Source organism: Abramis brama (genome assembly GCF_963993115.1).
Source record: "Abramis brama genome assembly, chromosome: 23".
NCBI lineage: Eukaryota > Metazoa > Chordata > Actinopteri > Cypriniformes > Leuciscidae > Abramis > Abramis brama.
The window spans coordinates 28,377,181-28,397,181 of NC_139985.1; the positions used below are offsets into that span (position 1 = coordinate 28,377,181).

At 38.4% G+C, this 20,001-nt stretch overlaps 2 protein-coding genes across 2 annotated transcripts; both read left to right on the forward strand.

The window, feature by feature from the left end:
• The first annotated feature begins 545 nt into the window (after positions 1-545).
• On the forward strand, positions 546-7,501 carry acot8 (acyl-CoA thioesterase 8). The gene is made up of 6 exons (XM_084100808.1): positions 546-701; positions 1,573-1,709; positions 1,784-2,009; positions 3,539-3,696; positions 5,602-5,793; positions 6,946-7,501. The coding sequence occupies exons 1-6, from the start codon at positions 568-570 to the stop codon at positions 7,059-7,061; spliced, it is 963 nt and encodes a 320-aa protein (XP_083956934.1). The 5' UTR covers positions 546-567; the 3' UTR covers positions 7,062-7,501.
• Positions 7,502-8,426: 925 nt separating this feature from the next.
• Positions 8,427-19,997, forward strand: srsf6b (serine and arginine rich splicing factor 6b). The gene is made up of 6 exons (XM_084100807.1): positions 8,427-8,653; positions 10,408-10,586; positions 13,249-13,370; positions 16,359-16,561; positions 16,653-16,724; positions 18,892-19,997. The coding sequence occupies exons 1-6, from the start codon at positions 8,547-8,549 to the stop codon at positions 19,331-19,333; spliced, it is 1,125 nt and encodes a 374-aa protein (XP_083956933.1). The 5' UTR covers positions 8,427-8,546; the 3' UTR covers positions 19,334-19,997.
• Positions 19,998-20,001: the final 4 nt, after the last annotated feature.

The following is a 20,001-nucleotide window of genomic DNA, read 5'->3' on the forward strand; positions in this document are numbered from 1 at the left end:
TGCTGCTTCAGTTACGACTCATTTGACCAGCAGATGTCCTCAGTGTTCAGAACAGTGTTCAGAACAGTGAATCATGGTTCAATTGATTCAAAGATTCAGAACTGATTTCTACAATTACTAAATAATTTTCATTTATATGCACCAATACAGCAATACGTGGCAATATTTACCAAGAAAAATTACTACAACATTTTAAGCACGCCACGTGGGCAGTACTTCCGTGAACATTTTAACTGATGACGCAAATGAATCGTTAAAAAGCGTTTGAATCGAGTTCGGATCATTTTACTGACTCTCTTGTTCGATCTCGTTCATCAAAATGAACGAATCTTTTTTCGAGTCATTTCGTTCGTTTAAGGAGCTTTAAATGTTATACTTTTAACAGGCAAATTCCCCGAACACATCCACCTACGCAGTCTTGATCATATTCTGAATTAAGAAAGCATTATAATGCAGTCAAAAATAATTTACAGGGAACATAAATACAAATAGTTAATTTACCTTCCGAGTCTTTCGTTCTTTTGTCACGTGACAGACGTGTTCATGAACGACTCATCACCGGTAAATATGGCTGAACGCGGTAGTGAATCTCGAGATGGCATTGTAGTAAACCATATGTCTAATTCAGGTAAAGCTGATCTCAGAAGTGTTCTGGTTACAAGTGTTTTGAATTTAGAAAAGCTCGACACCGACCTGTGGAGGTAAACAAATGTATTTATCAAAATATTGAGTCTATTAGATTTACTTAGCACCAGTAACATACTTCCAGAGAGTTATCTGATCTTTAATAATGCTCTCAAAACGTCAGCACAAAATCTTTATTTATGGAACGTCTTTTTTCTGGAACGTTTTAGTTGGACGTTCTTCTAACGTTTTATAAATGTAACAACTAGTTTCAGAACGTTCATAGAACATTCAAAAGTAACATTCCAATAATGTTTGCAAAATTCTAAAATGGAATGTTCCCTTAACATTCCTATAACCAAGAAAACAATCTTTTTAAAACATTTAAGAAACTGGAACGTTCAAATTGGAATGTTTTGAACTTTCAGCGAACATTCAGAAATAACATTTTAAAGGGTTAGTTCACCCAAAAATAAAATGATTCCATAGGCTAATGTACTCATCCTTAAGCCATCCTAGGTGTTCATGACTTTTCTTCTTTCAGCAAAACACAATCGGCATTGTTAAAAAATATCTCAGCTCTTCCAAGCTTTATTATGGGAGTGAATAGTTCTGAAGCTCAAAAAAGCGCATTCATCCATCATAGAAGTAATCCATACGGCTCCAGGGCCTTCTGAAGCGAAATGATGCATTTTTGTTTGAAAAATGTCTATATTTATAACTTTATAAAGCTGGGAAGAGCCAGGATATTTTCTAATATAACTCTGATTGTGTTCGGCTAAAAGAAGAAAGTCACATACACCTAGAATGACTTAATGGTGAGTAAATAATGGGATAATTTCCATTTTCATATTCAAGGGTGAACTAACTCTTAGAATATATTTTTGTTGGCTGTGCTTCTAAACTAACAAAGGGTACCATGGTATTACCATGTTTTTTTTCTTACAGAGGGACACATCACTGGGTTCCGCGCACTAAACGCCTTTTCGGTGGCCAGATTGTTGGACAGGCTCTTGTAGCCGCAGCCAATTCAGTCAGTGAACATCTTTATGCTCATTCACTGCACTGCTACTTTGTGAGAGCAGGTAAACTCAGAGGTTATCTAATCACACATGGAAAGTTTGGTTTTTGCTTTATTTCTCAACAATTGTGTGTTCAGGGGACCCAAAGGTGCCTGTGCTGTACCAGGTGGAAAGGACTCGGGATGGCCGCAGCTTCTCCGTGCGGTCTGTGAAAGCCGTTCAGCACGGTCAGCCCATTCTGATCTGTCAGGCGTCGTTTCACACGCAGCAGCCGAGTCCACTGGAGCATCAGTTCATCATGCCTACCGTCCCTCCACCCGACACGCTGCTCACCGTCGAGGAGCTCATTCAGCGCTACCTCAGGTCTCAGCACAACACTGTGTGTTTCCCATACTGAATTATAATTATAAGTCAGGGTTTGAAATGTACTTTTTCAGCCACCGGCCAATTTGGCTACTAAATTTTCAAGTTACCGGCCATTCAGAACTTCTACTAGCCAAAAATAAAAAAATAAACCAGATTAAAGCTGCAGTCCGTAATTTTTATGGGTTAAAAATGATCCATAATAATTTTTTGAGCGAGTACATAACCAGCCAGTGTTCAAAACTCTCAGCTTGCCGTAGCTCGACTCAAAACGGTAAGATTGTAATAATGTTTTTAACTCCAGTGGTCCTGGTGGATTTCCATGGGAAATTCTAGCATGTCTTTGCGTCATTACGTCACATCTGTCTTAATAAAGAAGAGTCTCGGCTAGTGGGCTATGAGTCTGAGGATGTTGGAGGAGGAGATTTATAGCCTTTTCTCACAGCACTTGATATAATTAAACTTATCAATTTGTGGCGGATCTAGAAAGGTTCAAACGACAATCACCAACTGGAGATTCACCTGTTGTTAAATGCGAAAAAGGCCAAAAATGCTTTTGAAAGGTGGCGTGAACTCCGTGTTTTGAAGGGGTTCAAAACGGACGCAGAGTCGGCTTTTTTTCTGCTGGACAGGAAAGACATAAGCGATCGTTAGATTTAATCGGCGCGATTTACTGCAATGCTTTTTTCCCCTTGGTTGTTCAGAACAAAAGTGGATGTTACTTGTTCAGACGACATTTTCCGGTGAAAATTCTAATGTTGGTCATACTTTCAGAAAGTAGAATCTGTGATTGCGAACGCCAGGATCCACACCGGCGGTGACTGACAGCCGCACATTCTCCTCAAAACATTGGTTTCATCCGCGCTGTGCCGTGCCGAGGCACAACCCACATAAAGTTGATAAATTCCGTGAATAACTGCAATTGCAGATGTCGAACAGAGATGGCGACAAAGAGGAAAAACTACGGACTGCAGCTTTAACTACGTCACAGCTTTTATTTATTTATTTATTTATTTATTTATTTATATACAATTTGGATTTCATACATTCATTTCTTAATCAAACAAAATCCTGTAATCCATCATCTCCTCTCTTCCTCTTTCATCCTCATCACCAAAAATGTGTTTTAGGTGGACAGATCAATACAATACAAATGTAGGATGTTGGAAAATAACAATGTTTTTTCTGTTAACCAAATGCTTTTTAATCTTCGCTTTTGCTTCAATGCAAATGAATAAGCGTGCCGTTATTTGTGGCGTATGACTGGCATGTTCATATAAGACAGATATGCGCAGATTCTGTGTAATACGCTGTATTTAATTTATCATAATGTCACACGAGTGGAGTATTTGCTCTAAATCTGTGCAGATTTGGCTTACACTAACTTCCACAGCAAAGTTATTAAGGATAATAAGTAACACGCCAGATTGGCTCGTGATTTGACAGCGTTACCCGCCACAGTTGATTTTCGGCGGGTTGGCGGGTGTTAATTTCAAACCCTGATTATATGACTTTCTTTTTGTTTACAGTGATCCAAACCTGGCTGATAATACACGACAGGGCCTAAATAAAATACTTGCTGATGAAGTTCCTATAGAGATCAAGCCAGTCAACCCACCTGATTTTTATAGACATGTTGCCATGGAACCAAAGACGTTATTCTGGGTGCGAGCGAGAGGACATATAGGTAAAATAAGCATGTCATCTCACCACTTCTTTATAGTTAAAACCACTTATAATGATGCAATTCACTCTCAGAAAAAAATTGCAAATATGGTACCGGTTATGGTTACAACAGCTTGTCACTATGACATGACCCGTAAAAGGACATCTGTGTATTTGATTTACACATAAACACACAGTAGAACATAACAAGGTACTAGAAGGCACGTTTTAGGGGTAGATAAGGCACAAAATTGTCCAAGCTGTTTTTGCACATTATTTCTTACAGTGTGTGATTAATGAAATTAATGTGCTATAAAATTATAAAATTGCAAGATTATTCTTCTTTTCAGATGTATGAACCTCTTATTAATTTTTCATTATTCAGGATTCCCTTAAGTCAAGAAAAACCTGGAAAAATTCCCTTGTGAAAAAGAGGTCCACTTTAGCATACTTACTCTAAAAAATAATATTTATTATGGAAATTATATATTTCAAAAAAATAAACTGGATGTGTAATGTTTTGGGCATTTAATTGAATTTTATTTACAATTAATTGAAAATATATTATAGTTTTAATGTAATGTTAATGCAATTAGTTGAGTGCTTTTTTGACCACTTTGATCACATCTAAATACGTGTTATTTCATTATTACTTCTAATTACTTGTACTTATTGTCTTTGCAATATGGTAAAGTGTGCTGCTGAATGTACTAATAAGTAGTTATGATAAACTAAAATATACCGTGGAAAATCTGTCATGTATTTAAATATATTTGTAAACTGCAATTTAGAATATTTTAAATAAATTAACCATTAAAGGTAATATATAATACAGCTGAAATTATAATCAAGTTATTTAGTATGTTAGTCAACACATCAAAATAAGTGTTGATTAAAAAATAAAATTAACTTTAAAGTAAAACTTATAAATGTGTTAAGAAATTTGTATTAATATTATCTGCAAGGAATTTTTGAAATATATATATACTTTTAAGATGTGATTTGCACAGTTAAGCACAATTCTTTTTCACAAGGGTTTTTAGACTGGACAAGTCATGGAATTTAGTAAAATCTTTATAGAAATCTTTAAAGGTGCTCTAAGTAACTTTTTTATCTTAACCGAACAGCTTCGGAGTCATTGGAATGGTTATATGACTGTTTTCGGGTTGAATGGTGGTCTTCTCGCACCCCCCGAGCGCCTGTGAGCGGAAAAACCACCCTTGCAACTTTGGGCTGGCGGGTCGTCGGCCGCAGCGTCAGAAAGTATCGCGTGATATCAGGTCTCGCGATGTAACGAATTGCTTTACGGCACTGCACACATACACATCTAAACATTTATATGCTGGCCTTCTGTGTATCGTACATACCTCAGTGGACATGGCTCCGTGCGTTCGCCGTCTTCTTTGAAAACAAATGCTCAGGACCAGCGGGAGAAGATGGTAGGGGGGCGAGTCGCCAACGAGTTTTGACGACAGTGTTGTCAAATATTTATTCCGAAGCTGTAGGGGGAGCTCTAAAGAGAAACCCGCGAGCAAAAAGCGAGAAAACAGCGAAGAAATCGGCAAAGCTGCATAATGCTGCTTTAAGTCCTGAAAAATCCTACTGTGAATATACATTTGTTAGTTACACTGTGCTCCAAATCTACATTATTGCGATTGGAATCTCTGTAAACTTATTAAAAAAATTCCTTACCTAATAATTTCACAGGACGCCGCTGGCAAAACCAACAATGCAGTTATATACAAGTTAATACAAGTACTCCACATCGACTCTAGGGGTCGCTGTTTGAGAAAAACGGAAACTGCATAGTGTGCCTTTAAGTAATGTACAGCCATTATCGTGAGTAAAAACCTGTTGTGTTAATTTTGGATAATGACTGTACTTTCCTTGTTTAATATTTCTGAATATTGCATGTGTTGTGTTTTAGGACCTGGTGACATGAAACTGCACTGTTGTGTGGCAGCGTATGTATCGGACTACGCTTTCCTGGGGACGGCACTGTTACCGTACCCAAATCACAGGGCCCAGTTCTCCGCCTCTCTGGATCATGCCATGTGGTTTCACAGCACATTCAGAGCAGACGAGTGGATGCTCTATGAATGCGAAAGCCCGTGGTCAGGTCAGCAGCTTCCATCCATTCTTGCATGTTCATGTAGTTCATTAGTAATGCATTGCATGATTCCATCCGAGATTTTTAATGAGAGTTTTGGGATATCGCACTAAAACATGCCGAATAGAAACGACAACATGTGTTTAAAGTCCCCCTGTGGCAAAAAATCCAGTTTTTAATGTTGTTTATGTGTCTATGTGGTGTGTTTAATATGCTTTAAGACAACTGCAGTGACAACCAAAGACAGTCTCAAAAACACGCTTTGAAATCGCTGGTGTTTCTGACGTCACAAACTACCTTGTAACCAATCAGATCAACGTGTGATTGTCAGCGAGTGGATCTCTGAGCTGAGTGAGTGAGTGGAGGCGGGGCTCATTTGCATATTCATAGAACCGCGAATACTGAATGAGGCGATGGTGTCGAGTTACATTCAAGATATTTTAAGGCATGAAGAAATTTTTCTAGGGACAAAAACTTTTAAATATGTAATTTTGGTGATCAAAGATGAGTTTTAAGGAATACAATTATTGACTACATGGGGGACTTTAAATTCTACAAAATAATGCGCTCAATTGAGGTGTATATTTGTTTTATCCTATAAGAAGACATGCATAAACTACGATGGAAACACATTTACTGAATAAATCCCTTGATGCGCAACAAAAACCTCATGCGACTTTGGCTCAGCAGAGGCTGTGATTGGATAACTGGACTAACCAGCGGACCAATCACATCGCAGCATCTCAAATGTTGGTTTGGTGTTTCTGAAACGCCGGGGTCAAAGTCTGTGATCAGAATGATTTGGTTTAATTCCCTCCAGAAGCGTCTCGCACGATTGCGTTCTCGAACACCAGCATCTGAACGCTAGAGAACATGACAGTGTTTATTGTGTTTCGTGAGACGAACTCATTTATGATGGAGGAAAAAATAGCCCGAATGCAGCAACTTCTATTTTATTACAGATATTTTGTGCTAGGAAGTGACAATTTTGGTCTCTTGAACGCATGTTTGATTCACAAATGTTTTACGCGATATTCCAATTTTGTGCACAAGTTAAAATTGCAACTTTGCATGGAAACAGAGCTAGTGATGAGTATATGATGATAATAAACACTATAATATGTTAATGCATTGGTCCAATACACCTGTATTTCCCATCAGGCGGCAGCAGAGGCTTCGTCCAGGGCCGTTTGTGGAGACAGGACGGTGTTCTCGCAGCTTCTTGTGCCCAAGAGGGAGTGATACGAGTCAAGGCAGTTCCTCAGAGTAAACTATAGAGGAATGAAAATATACTCTTAAATAGTATTTAATTCTTGAGATTTCATATGATAGTTGTCAGGCTGACTTTTAAAAAAAGTATTATTTGTCATATTACAACCATGGACTGTAAAAAACATTAATAATACAACATTAATAATATATTAACATAATTACAATGCACAATCAATTTCAAGATTGTGGTTGGTCTGTAGAATATGGCATTTTGTCCCTTGTGCTAAAATTATTGTCTATTTAGGCTAACCCTGTTCAAAATGTTGAAGACATGTCTTTGCTAATGAAGTGTAATGAACAATGGGGTTAAGTTTGCTGTGTTTAATTAACAAAAACCCTTGAAGTCTTAAATGACACAAACTCATGCACTGCAAGATGTGAATGTGGACCATTTTTAAGTGTAAACAATTAGTTTAATTATTTATTATTAAACTAAACAATCTGAGGTTGTGTAGTACATTAGCAATCATTCAGTATAAACCATAAACAGTTACCAGAGCCCGTCTACGGAGAGCCTGCCCACTCCCTATTAAGTTCTATTGTACCGAATTTTGGTTGTAGTTCCACCAGAGATCCACTGGGGGCGATCGTCCATGAGTGCAGAATGAATGGGAGTCTATGGGGCTATACGGCTAAATTTGTCTCTTTCACACGATTGCCGTTGAGAAATCTCAGATTTGATTGTAGGTTTTGCAAGTTCAACATGGGTTATAGGTCGAAAGTTGAATGAACGAGTACTTAAGTCATTTTGATTTCTTACAGGTTGAGTTGTTGTTGCCCATAATATGCTAGCATTCTGCTAATGAACGCTGATTGGTCAGTGAAGGACTGATTACGACCAGAGATGCTGCTTGATGGCATCGTGGCATCCGAAGCGGGACCAGAAACAAACAAAACAAAAACTCTTCTAGCACGTGTGTTTACCTGTGTCAGCTGTGTTGTCGATGCCTCCAGTGAAAAGAAAGTGCAGAGCGCGAAAGCACCAGAGTGACTGAAGGATTGCCGTAAAGCAGTATCTCTGGTCGTACGATGTGTATGACGTCATTGACACTTTAAAATACTTTTTAAAGCAAATAAGTGACGCTAAAAAATCTAACACCCAGCAATGTGTAATTTCTTTGCATCTCCTTTCGAATACAACATTCAAATTACTACACAAAAAAATATATCCTGAGAAAAGTGGATTTTGATGTGTATAGCGCCATAGACCTCCATTCATTCTGCACTCGTCCTGTGAGCGCCCTCATATGGAATCAGAGTGGAACTGCAACCAGTTCAAAAGCCGGAAGTGTACTGAGAGTGAAACTTCTCGCCTTATTAGACATTCTCTGCAGTTACTATCTTCTAATGCAAAATACGCAAGGAGACGCCGGAAGTGACGTCGGTATGGTGACCGCTATAACCGCTAGGTGGCCATTCCGAAGAGGACGATAGCAATTAAAGCTACAGGGATTCGTACGTTTGATATTCACTAGAACTAAACATTAACCATGCCGCGAGTGTACGTCGGCAGGCTGAGCTATCATGTGCGGGAGAAAGACATACAGAGGTTTTTCAGCGGGTACGGGAAGCTTTTGGAGATCGATCTGAAGAACGGGTAAGTTTGTGGAGCGCGCCGCGGCCTTTACAATGGCCTCATAACGATACCAACTTTACATCTTCAATGCATTTATGGACGTTAAATGTCCCGTAATGCTTGCGATATTGAATATACGTCACAATTTAAGTTTAAATGCTGGTGTCTTGTTGATTTTACCCGTCTGACAGCGGCTCTCACCGCGTGCTCAAAATGGCGGACATTTGTTGTCCACAGCGCGTGAACTACTTTTATACGACCAGCTGATTAAAGTACATACGATTTTACATTGTGCCTCGATTCTGAACCACAATAAGTAAATGATCGCTTATCTAAGAAAATATCAACTGAAGTTAGTATGTAGAGTGCACAAATTGAATGGTGCTGATGACCTGAATTCGATAACGTTACTGCGGCGCGCCGTTGTTTGTGTGTCGCGCGCATTAGTTGTCGCACACTTTAGTGAATGTATTTATAAAATGCACATAAAGAAGTTCGGGCTTTTTGGAGTAGCATACCAATATGAGTCTCACACTGTTTTGCCATTATGTAACGTTAGCACAACTTGCCAAAATGTGCTGTGCGTAAAACTGACCAATATGGCGGTCGTTCACCAGGATTTCTGCTGTTCAAGCAGGATTATTTAAATAGTACGTTGAAATCATGACAGCTTCAACAAAAGCATGTGCATAATTTATCGACCTCGTTTATAATACCGTTAAAAATAAAATTTTACTTCCGTAATCTGACTGTTGCACTCATTTCTTCACACTTGTTTTTAGTTGGTAGTCGTATAACATTGCCTTTTTGTGGACATTACCCTCAATACTCTATTGTCCCCTCAAAGTGAGCCTGAAACTGCAGTTTTCTAGTGTTTTCTGCCCTATTGTGACGTTGACGGATATCCGAGTGATCTGATTGGATGGTTGTCGCCTGAAAGGGGCTTTGGTTGTTGTTTGCTTATTGGTGGATCTCATGGGTAACAGGTTGCCCCGCCCTCGCGCCAGTAAACACGTCATTGGAGAAGAAAATTGATATTGCTGCAAGATATACAGATAAATCATTGATAAAATACTGCAATATTCCATAAAAAATAAGAATGGACCACTTGCACACGTTCTGCTTATTACTAGTATGTCCCTCACTTTAAGGCCATTTTACACTGCACTAACGTCAACAAACAAGTTAGAATTTTATGAAAAATAACTGTCATGTTCACACTGACAAACGCTTATTGAACATGTTCAGTTGGGTGAAAATTTAATATTCAATAATATTATTGATCTGCCTGCATTGACACCAATGATTCAATGGCTCGTTCATTAAGACAGTCAAATGCTTTGTTCCTGAATGAATCCGCCGTTTGAATGAATTGGTTGAAACTCAATGAATCGCTCATTAACAGTGACTTGCTGCCACCTACTGTTTGAAGTATCTTTTAATTTTTTGAATCATTTCAAAATATCATTATTCCAGCCATGTCTATTTGGATGTCCCATTTGCTGGACATTTGAGTGCACGGCGCTACCAGAAAGACAATACAATTTTGGTTGGACCTTATTGAGACAAAGTTTGAGACTTTGAGATCCTTGTATATATTGTTTTGGTCACAGTTTTATTTTAATTTCGTGTCATATTTATTCATTTTTATTTAGTCTTGTGGTTGTGGGTGGATCTTGGGCTTTGTTGTAAATAATTAGACAAAATGTTTTTTAAAAAAATCAATATGCAATGTTTTATGTTTAAACCCAAGTGCGATTATTGTTTTTTTCCAGGTATGGGTTCGTGGAGTTTGAAGACAACCGTGACGCCGACGATGCCGTGTACGAGCTGAACGGTAAAGACCTGTGTGGGGAGCGTGTGATCGTGGAGCACGCGAGAGGACCGCGGCGAGACCGAGATGGATACGGTGGCGGTAGCGGTGGCGGTGGGGGTTATGGGGGCGGTGGCCGCAGTAAGTACAGTCTCATTCATCATCTCGACAAACCTGTTCTCTCTTTATCTTCCCCCTCAGGCACGAGGAAAAAGTGGAGGTGAATAATAGCCTAACCGTTTTAATTTCCAGTGGACGGCATTTGCACCTGCATCCAGTGACTAACTACATTTCTCTGAAGTCTGCAGTTCCTGTGGTCCCGATCGAAGGCTTCTGGGATATCATATGTTCTGTTTAATGCAGATGGTCCTGAAATATGACCTTTTTAAATGGGGATTCCCTTAAAAGATGCCTTTGCTTTTGTATTTTTGGCCCATTTTTAAATGCCAAGGGTCATGAGAATGTGCAGTATAACTTGAGTAATCCTAAAAAAGTTAGGGACTAAAGATGTTTACATGTCAGATGATGGGCTGTTTCCACTTTGTATTGGTCCAGCTCTAAATCTATTCTAGCTAATAGATTTAGTAATGAGTTGTTTTTTTGTTTTGTGCCACAACCTGAAGCCTCACTGGCATGTAAACAGTATGACGTGTGACGATGCGATTTTGTGTTTACATCTGAATTCAACATTAACAAAAGTCCTTGATGTTTCAATTTAAAAGAGTCCGGTGCGGGCTGAGTCCGAGTCCATTGAGGCTAAGATGACTGCCTGTCCCGTTTGGCCTTGGCTTTCACCTTACAATGTGTGTGTGACCTTTGCCCTTTGACCCTTGGCTGACCTAACCGGAAGCCATGATGACAGCTGCCTTTTGCCAATAGACCAGGGTGATGGTGAGGAAACCCATTGGTTTTTATGTTGAACGAAATATTGGTCAGGTTAAACAAATTTATGTAGCTACCCGCTAGTTTTTCCTTTATTTTTTTTATTTCTTTATTAAAAAGAGCAATGGGCTTCCCTTGCTATGTGTCTTTTGCTGTCGCTGTTCTGTCAGTAGACAGGTAACGTCAGCATCTAATGTAAGTAAGTAGTCTTGGTTATTTTATTTTTTTCTTTTGTAATTTTACTTCTGTTTGTTTTCATGAGGGCAGGGCTCCAGACTGCGACCACATGGTTGCATTTTGCGACCATTTTTCCTGCCGGTGCGACTACATTTTGATAGAGGTCTCACTGGTGCGACCACCACGTTGCCCAACTCATAAGAGCTGCCATTTCTGTTACATAAGAGAGACGTCAAACGAAACCGCACTACTCATTTGAGAAGCTCAGAACAGGTTCACTCGAGGGCTGATCAATCAACACTGTTAGCTGGGAGATCTAGTGAGAAAGCATTTTAATTCGCAGCAAAATTAATAACATTGCTGCGATAACTAGTGAGAAACGTTTAAATTCAGTGCAGAATTCTGTTATAAACCACAGATCAAACAGCGCTGACGTGGAAACCAGGAGAAACATTGTGCCATGAACAAGTTAGAAGGCTTTTCAGTCCACAAATCACCAACATTCACCATGGATTTAATGTAGTAAATCTAACTGTAACCATGGTATTGTGGCAGAAATAGTCAAATGTTTTTACATTATTCATTTCAGGGTTTGTACAACCTTTTGAGAGTCTCATTCATGGACTTTCAAGTGCTTCAAACGTTTTCTAGCACTTCAAAGCTCTAAACATTATCCAGTTTAAATGTTATTTTTAATGTAGTGACCAAAAACATTTTGTTCATCTATCAAAGATTGTCCCCATTTGTAAAACTAAAAGTTTCAAGATGTAGGAAAACTAACACATGGCAAACAAACGCTTTTATTTAAAAACAGAGACAAGAAATTACCAGTATAACCAGTAGATATCGGCAAATATATATTTTTCCCCACACGTTTGGGTATAATGGAATCCCTTATATAAAATATCAAATCAAGAAATAAATTTGTCAAAGTTTGACACTTTATACTGAAGTAGCAAAAGTCAGAGTCTCATGAAAAACAAAACTTAGTCAAGTTGCGAAGACTTACACAAAGTAAAGAGCGCTCATTTTATATCACTGAAGCTGTCGGTCAGTTCAGTGTGATGCTATAGAAGAACAATGGCACACTTAAATGTTTCCCTATAAAACTTGGGATGTTATTAAAAGTTAACTTAATCTGCATCTCATCTCAAGCTCAGTGCTTTATCATTTCCAGGAAATAAACATGTAATATTACTAGTAACTGCACTTGGTAATGCAAAACAATAGGAACTTTTTAGCTAAATTGCTTTTGATTGACAATCCCCCCTGGCGCCCCCATCTGTAGAACTGCTCTCAAATGTTAGTCTGGAGCCCTGTGAGGTTATCATGTACTCGTTTGCTGTCTTTAAAATTGGGGCTCACGTTAAAACCTGTGCCGCCCTTGTGTCGCTGGAGTGGTATTCATGTTCAGAGCATTGCTGTTCTTGAGCTGTTGGGTAAAGACCAGCAATGCGACCTTTGGCCCTTTCAGAAGGACTGATTGAACAAATCCAGTGCGGTCAGATGTCAAGATTTATTTTGTTTGTTTTTTATAATCCTACAGTAAGCGTTCCCTTCAGAACTATGTGGTGCTGAGGTCCGTTTATTTGGGTGTGACTATTCAATGGGGTGGGGTGGGAAGACTTTCCTCAACATCATGCTTTATGCAGTGTGATGTCTGAAGAGGTTGCCTTGTGTGCGCCCTTTGCATTGGGTCTAATTCAGTACTGATTGTCTGCTGTCTTTTGGCTTTTGTCTGAAGGCAGTAGTGGTTATAGCAGCAGGAGCCGAAGTGGAAGAGACAAATATGGACCTCCGGTTCGCACGGAGTACCGTCTGATAGTGGAGAACCTGTCCAGTCGCTGCAGCTGGCAGGACCTCAAGGTAAGCACTTTGTTCAGATTTAAATTATTATTAATAAAATTAGTATTATTTAAATTAATATTATTAAATTATTACATTTAAATTATTTGAGTGAGATGAAGCAAAAAACTGAAGTGTCTTATGTCTTGACTAAAATAAGTACACTTATTTTTGAGGTGTTGACTTGTAAAAGAACACGTAAAATGCTTGATATTTTTAACTGTAGTGTGATTCAATATTAAAGGGGCTATATGATGCTTTTTAATGGTTTCCTTTTTCCTTTAGTGTTTAAAGTATTTATAACAGAGAATATGATCTGAAAATTTACAAAACTCTTCCGAAGGGATTTATTCCACCTAACAGAAAATCGCCTCGATCACAGTCCAGATATTATTTCCTCAAACGTCCATGTCACAATATAAAATATTAGCATAATGCCAGCCAAACACATAAGCAAATAAAGACGAGGCTTTAACAGTTAATTATTATTAACTCTGTTAACAGTTTAGCTGACTTAAAGGACAAATCCAGTGAAAAATGAACCTAGGGGTAATTAACACATGGTTACCGAGTCGATCGTTCCCTGCGATGCGTTTTCATGAAAATTGAATGTAAAGAGTTTTATCTTTAAAAACAGATTAGCTCATAACACTAGTATATGGGGCACAGAGTAAGTAAAAGTAAATCGCTAGTTAACCCTTGTGTTATGTTGGAATTCTGTGCACTCCCCTTATGGTCCGGGTCAAATTGACCCGCATTGGATTCAATACAATTCCTCAAAAATCACACTATGAAAAACAACAAAGATTCAGGTACAAACTGTAAACTTTTAATATCAACATTTGTCAAATATTCCAAAAAATATATATCTGAAGATATGATTTAATGAAAATGTTTTTTAACCATTTTTTTAAAACTGTTTTGCTTTGACAAAATTTGAATATACATTATATTTATATATATTTGAATATACATTTTTTTTTTGTACTTTTTTTTTTTTTTTTTTTTTTGCTTAGAACATCATAACTGAACAATTAATCAATTAATCTAAACAAAATTTTCCTGCAGTCTATGTCGAAGTCTCAAGATATTTCAGATATCTTGAATATATAAATGATCTGTGTCTGTCAAAGATTTTCATCTGTAATTTGCAATTAACTCTGAACACCATGCTGTAGCTTTTTCAAGTGTGTTTGGTTTGGGTTAGAGCACTTTTAGATACACTTACACTTTAGAACTGGAGTTGATGCCCAGTTGATACATAAAATAAATGTTTTTATGTTGTGTCTGTACAGTTGCTTTTGAATAGCCTATGGGGGTCAAATTGACCTGTGAACATCACAAACGTAATAGTAATTTTGTTTGTATATGTCAAAAAAACAAACACCAGCATGTTGAAACTTTGCATGCATGTTCATGAAGATAAATGCAAAAAAGTCACAAAATATATAAAATAAAAAAAAAAGATTTAATATTATTTCAGGTAGCTTGAAAAAATAAATGATAGGTAATTTTTACCAACTGTGGCCGACAAAATATTTTTCTGTATTGAAATAAGTGTGGAAAACCAATTTTTTTAGCTTCATAAGGTAGTAAAAAAATAAAATAACAAAGTATAACCAAGAAATGTTATTATTTTGGGTCCGTACAGTTGCCTTAGAGCGTTAAAATATGCGGGTCAAATTGACCCGCGAACATCACGAAAGGAACAGTAATTTTGTTTGTATATGTCAAAAAACACCAGCATGTTGAAACTTTGCATGCATGTTCATGATGATAAATGAGAAAGTCACAAAATATCAAGAAAAAAAACATAGGTTAACCAGTATTTCCAGCAACTATAAAATCTAAACGGGTCAAATTGACCCGCAACATAACACAAGGGTTAATACCGCTAACAAGGCTCAAAATAGCCTCACACTAACATGGTAGCATAATGAGGGTCCCTACATGCAAACCGAAGCATTGAGAACTTTGTAAGTGTACAGACAGTTTAATAAGAAGATACTTTATAAAGAGAGTACATTACGCGTTTACAGGCATCATCTTGGAAAACAGTCTCGACTAATCGAGTCACGAACGCCGTGCTACGTTAGATTTCACAAACGTAATTCCTATCAACAAGCTCACTTAGCACGCAGTTCGTGACTCGATTAGTTTTCCAAGATGGCTCCTGCATGTAAACGCGTAATGTACTGTCTTTATAAAGTATCTTCTTATTAAACTGTCTGTACACTTACAAAGTTCTCAATGCTTCGGTTTGCATGTAGGGACCCTCATTATGCTTCCGTGTTAGTGTGAGGCTATTTTGAGCCTTGTTAGTGGTATTAACTAGCGATTTACTTTTACTTACTCTGTGCCCCATATACTAGTGTTATGAGCTAATCTGTTTTTAAAGATAAAACTCTTTACATTCGATTTTCATGAAAACGCATCGCAGGGAACGATCGACTCGGTAACCATGTGTTAATTAACCCCAGGTTCATTTTTCACTGGATTTGTCCTTTAAGCTTTTCGGAAGGAGGAGCTTTGTAGGAATCAGAGCATTACAGACAGACTGGGAATAATGTTATTAAAATTAACATTAAAGCATAATCATAAAGCATCATATAAATTATAATCAAGCATTTTACAAGCTTTAGGAGTCAACACCTCAAAAATAAGTACTTATTTTAGTCACAACAAAATATTAAAACAATGATTTAAAATGTCAAATTAAGTTTTACTTGAGTACATTCTCTTTGCTTTAAGAGCTCTTAAGTGTTTTTAATTTCATTATCTGCAAGTACTTTTTTATTTTTATATACGTTTAAAATTTAAGTACATTCAATACAATTAAGTGCACTTTTTTACAAGGGTTTTCTTTTTATTTAGCATGTGCAGTTTAATTCAGTTGACAGCCCTTACGTTTATATTTTCCTCATTTCTGGTCATAACTGTAATTCTGACACTTAAGTGACTTTGGAAAACCTTTGTATCAGTAATTGAAGAGCTTGTTCCTCACTATAGGACTTCATGCGTCAAGCTGGAGAGGTGACCTATGCCGACGCCCACAAAGAACGGACCAATGAGGGCGTGATCGAGTTTCGCTCCCACTCTGATATGAAGAGAGCTATTGACAAGTTGGATGGCACTGATATCAACGGAAGAAAAATACGTCTGGTAGAGGACAAGCCTCGGCGCCGGCGCTCCTACTCGGGGAGCAGGTCAAGGTCAGGCCTTCGGTTTTTAGCTTCATCTCATTTACTTGTGCGTTAGAAAAATGTCTTCTGTAGATTTCTTGAACCAAACCATATCTTCCAGGTCTCGTAGCAGACGCCGTTCTCGCAGCAGGAGCCGCATGAGTTCACAAAGCCATTCCCGCTCCAGATCTCGGTAAGATGGCGCGCGTTTGTTTGTGCGACGTGCTTTTCTAACAATCTTCTGTAGGGCTGCAACAACTACTTGATCAAAACAATAATGGATGCACCCATTGTTGCGTGGAAAACTCTGTGCACGGAAAACTTTCGCCAGTCGCGTCAAATTTCCTCACTGAATAACGCATTTCTATGGACAAAATGCATCTAAAAATAGTGTTGGAAACAGAGAGTTGCTGCAGGACAGTTGCGTGATCCAAGCTGCGCAACACATGAGACTTCTTTGTTTTAAAGGGTTAGTTCACCCAAAAATGAAAATTCTGTCAGTAATTTCTCTCCCTCATGTTGTTCCAACCCCGTAAGACTTTCGTTCATCTTCAGAACACAAATGAAGATATTTTTGATTAAATCTGAGAGCTGGCTCACTCCTCCATAGGCTTCTCTGTTTTTGAAACTTGCCGGCCCAGAAAGTTAGTAAAGACTTCATTAAAATAGTCCAAGTGACTACAGTGGCTCAACCTTAAGTTTATCAAGCGACGAGAATACTAAATACAGACTTTATTCAACTCCTCATGGTCTCCTGTGTTTCTCTGAGAGAGTTCACGTAGTGTAACAGCGCAGCGCTTCTGGGTTGTACGTCAGAACGGAGGCTCGCTATTGGCCAGCATCACACGAATCACACACATGACCAGCGTCGGCCAATAGTGAGCAACATGAGGGCGAATAATTACTGACAGAATTTTCATTTTTGGGTGAACTAACCCTTCAAGCTTCAAGCTAATGCATGGCTTGCCCTTCAGGTGCTTTGACAGATGCGTGTGCTGTTAAATGTGTGACGTTTCCTTGGCGCAAAACTTTCATTTTTCGGTTATATCCTTATATATAAGTGTTACAAATTCATGGGAGTATTTCCATTTTGCACGAATGCTCGCCCTGTCAGTCTGGGTTAAACTTCAGACTTTACTGAGCGCCGGTGCGTCAAACAGACGGGACGCATTACAGGGGAAGACGATTAATATTCAGCGCAAAAATATTCATTTTGCTGAAAGATCTGTTGTTGGACGTTAAATTTTGGTTTAAAAGTCAACATTAAAGTATTTATAAAGTATTTTATGAGAGGTAACCGTAGAGAGAATACTGCATGTAATTGAATATAAATGTAAGACGTTTCTAACATTTACAGGAAAGAGAAATGACTGAAAACACATTACTGTGTCCAGAGTGAATGTGTTCCTGCAGTTCCTCTTATCTGTTAATGAGTTTGTGTTTTTATTTTTATTTATTATCTTTATTATCTTAAAGGTGCCCTAGAATTTGAAATTGAATTAATCTTGGCATAGTTAAATAACTAAAACTAATTAAATAAGAGTTCAGTACATGGACATGACATACAGTGAGTCTCAAACACCATTGTTTTCTCCTTCTTATTTAAATCTCGTTTTTGAAAAACACCCCTGAAAAACAGGCGAATCTCCACATAACACCGACTGTGACGCAACAGTCGGGATCATTAATATGTATGCCTCCAAAAATTTGCATATGCCAGCCCATGTTCAATACCAGGCGGAACTGCGCCCTCCCAGGATCTAACGTCACCTAGGCTACTTTCACTTTTAAAAATTCCTCATAACCGCGCGCGTGATCTGCTTGCAGTCGTCGAGATGGATGCATGTGTGGGAGAAATTTGGAGTTATCTGAAGAAAATATCGTGAAAGGCTTATTCTAGGGCCAATTTCTAGGGTTGAAAATGGACCTGTAAAACCATATCTGGAATTTTAAATGCCCTGAAATAAGCCATACCCTCTATGTAGATATCAGAGACAAAATTAAAATATTATTTCAACACATTCTAGGGCACCTTTAATTTTTAATGTAATTATTTAAACTGTAATTTTGCTTTATAGCTCTTTTGCATATAGCATAAATATATTGACAATGTTTTCATAGCATTCAGTTGGCAAATTTGTTTGAAGGACAGCTTTGGCCAGGATGTGGAATACTGTGTTTTGTCAATAAAAAAAGAAAAGAAAATTGGGCTTTTAAATCTATTTAATTGAAGAAATAATCAGCCAGCTAATCAATTGAGCCTTCACAGGGAGTTTGATTGATAGGCGATCTGACCAATCACGGTCAATTATCTAAATAATTGTTAGTTGCAGGTCTAATCTTCTGACTATGTTTTACAGGTCAAGGTCCCGCAGCAAGCGCCGCTCCCGCTCCAGATCCGGCCGTAAATCCCGCTCCAGGTCTCGGAGAAAATCTCACTCCAAATCCCCGTCGAAGTCCCGCTCCAGGAAGTCGAAGTCGAAGTCTCGGTCCCGCTCGCGTACGCAGAAGTCCCGCTCTCGTTCTGACGCGCGTAAATCCCGCTCCAAGAGTCGCTCCAAAGCCAAGTCGGAGAGAGATTCCAGAAGCCGCTCCAAGGAAAAGTCCGTCAGCAAGAAGTCCCGAAGCCGCTCTGCTTCACCGATGGAGAATGGGAACGGAGACCGGGCCAAATCGACCTCTCGCTCACCGTCTCCTAAAGAGAGCCGTCATCAGTCGGAGTCGCCCGGCAAACGCTCCGCGTCCCGCTCTCCTTCCCGATCGAAGTCTCGTTCCCGTTCTAGGTCTGCCTCTCAAGACTAGTGTCGCTGATTGGAATATCTAATGCACAGCTCAGTGTTTAATCCATCATTCACAGCCTGTGAACATTCACCAAATGCTTGAGAGGGCCGAGCCCGGTGTAGTATTGATTAACGTGCCGTTTTCAACATTGCATGAAAACAAAATTGCGTACCAGATGTTTTTTTTTTTTCTCCCCTACATGAGACGTGTCAAATAAGAATTAGTAATTGTTTGTGCTTGTAAGCATTGCTCAGGCCATCGTTTGTATTCGACTTGCTTTGCTATGAGACGTCTTTAAATGCTCTTATATTTTTGCTTTAGCGTGAGGTTTGAAGAGGCTGTGACTATACGTTATAAACTGGCGTTACTTTTGCAACTGTCCTTTTGTGGTGTAGTCAACAAGATGTGATAGTTGAGTGGTCGGCTGTGCTTCCTCACTATATAGTAATTCATTCCTGTCTTGCTGAGCTGATTTTTTTTTTTTTTTTTTATTATTATTTTTATTTTATTTTCTCTCTCCTGGAAGCTTTGTTTCTGTTAGTGCTTTTGCTCATCTTGAATTGTCTTGGAATTTTTGTTTACAGGAAGTTGAATGCATCACTTGCAGTGTGATTTCTGTGATCTCATTTTTAAATGGATTTTTGGATATTTTCCAGTGTTTTAGTTAAATAAACATTTAATTGGTTTCC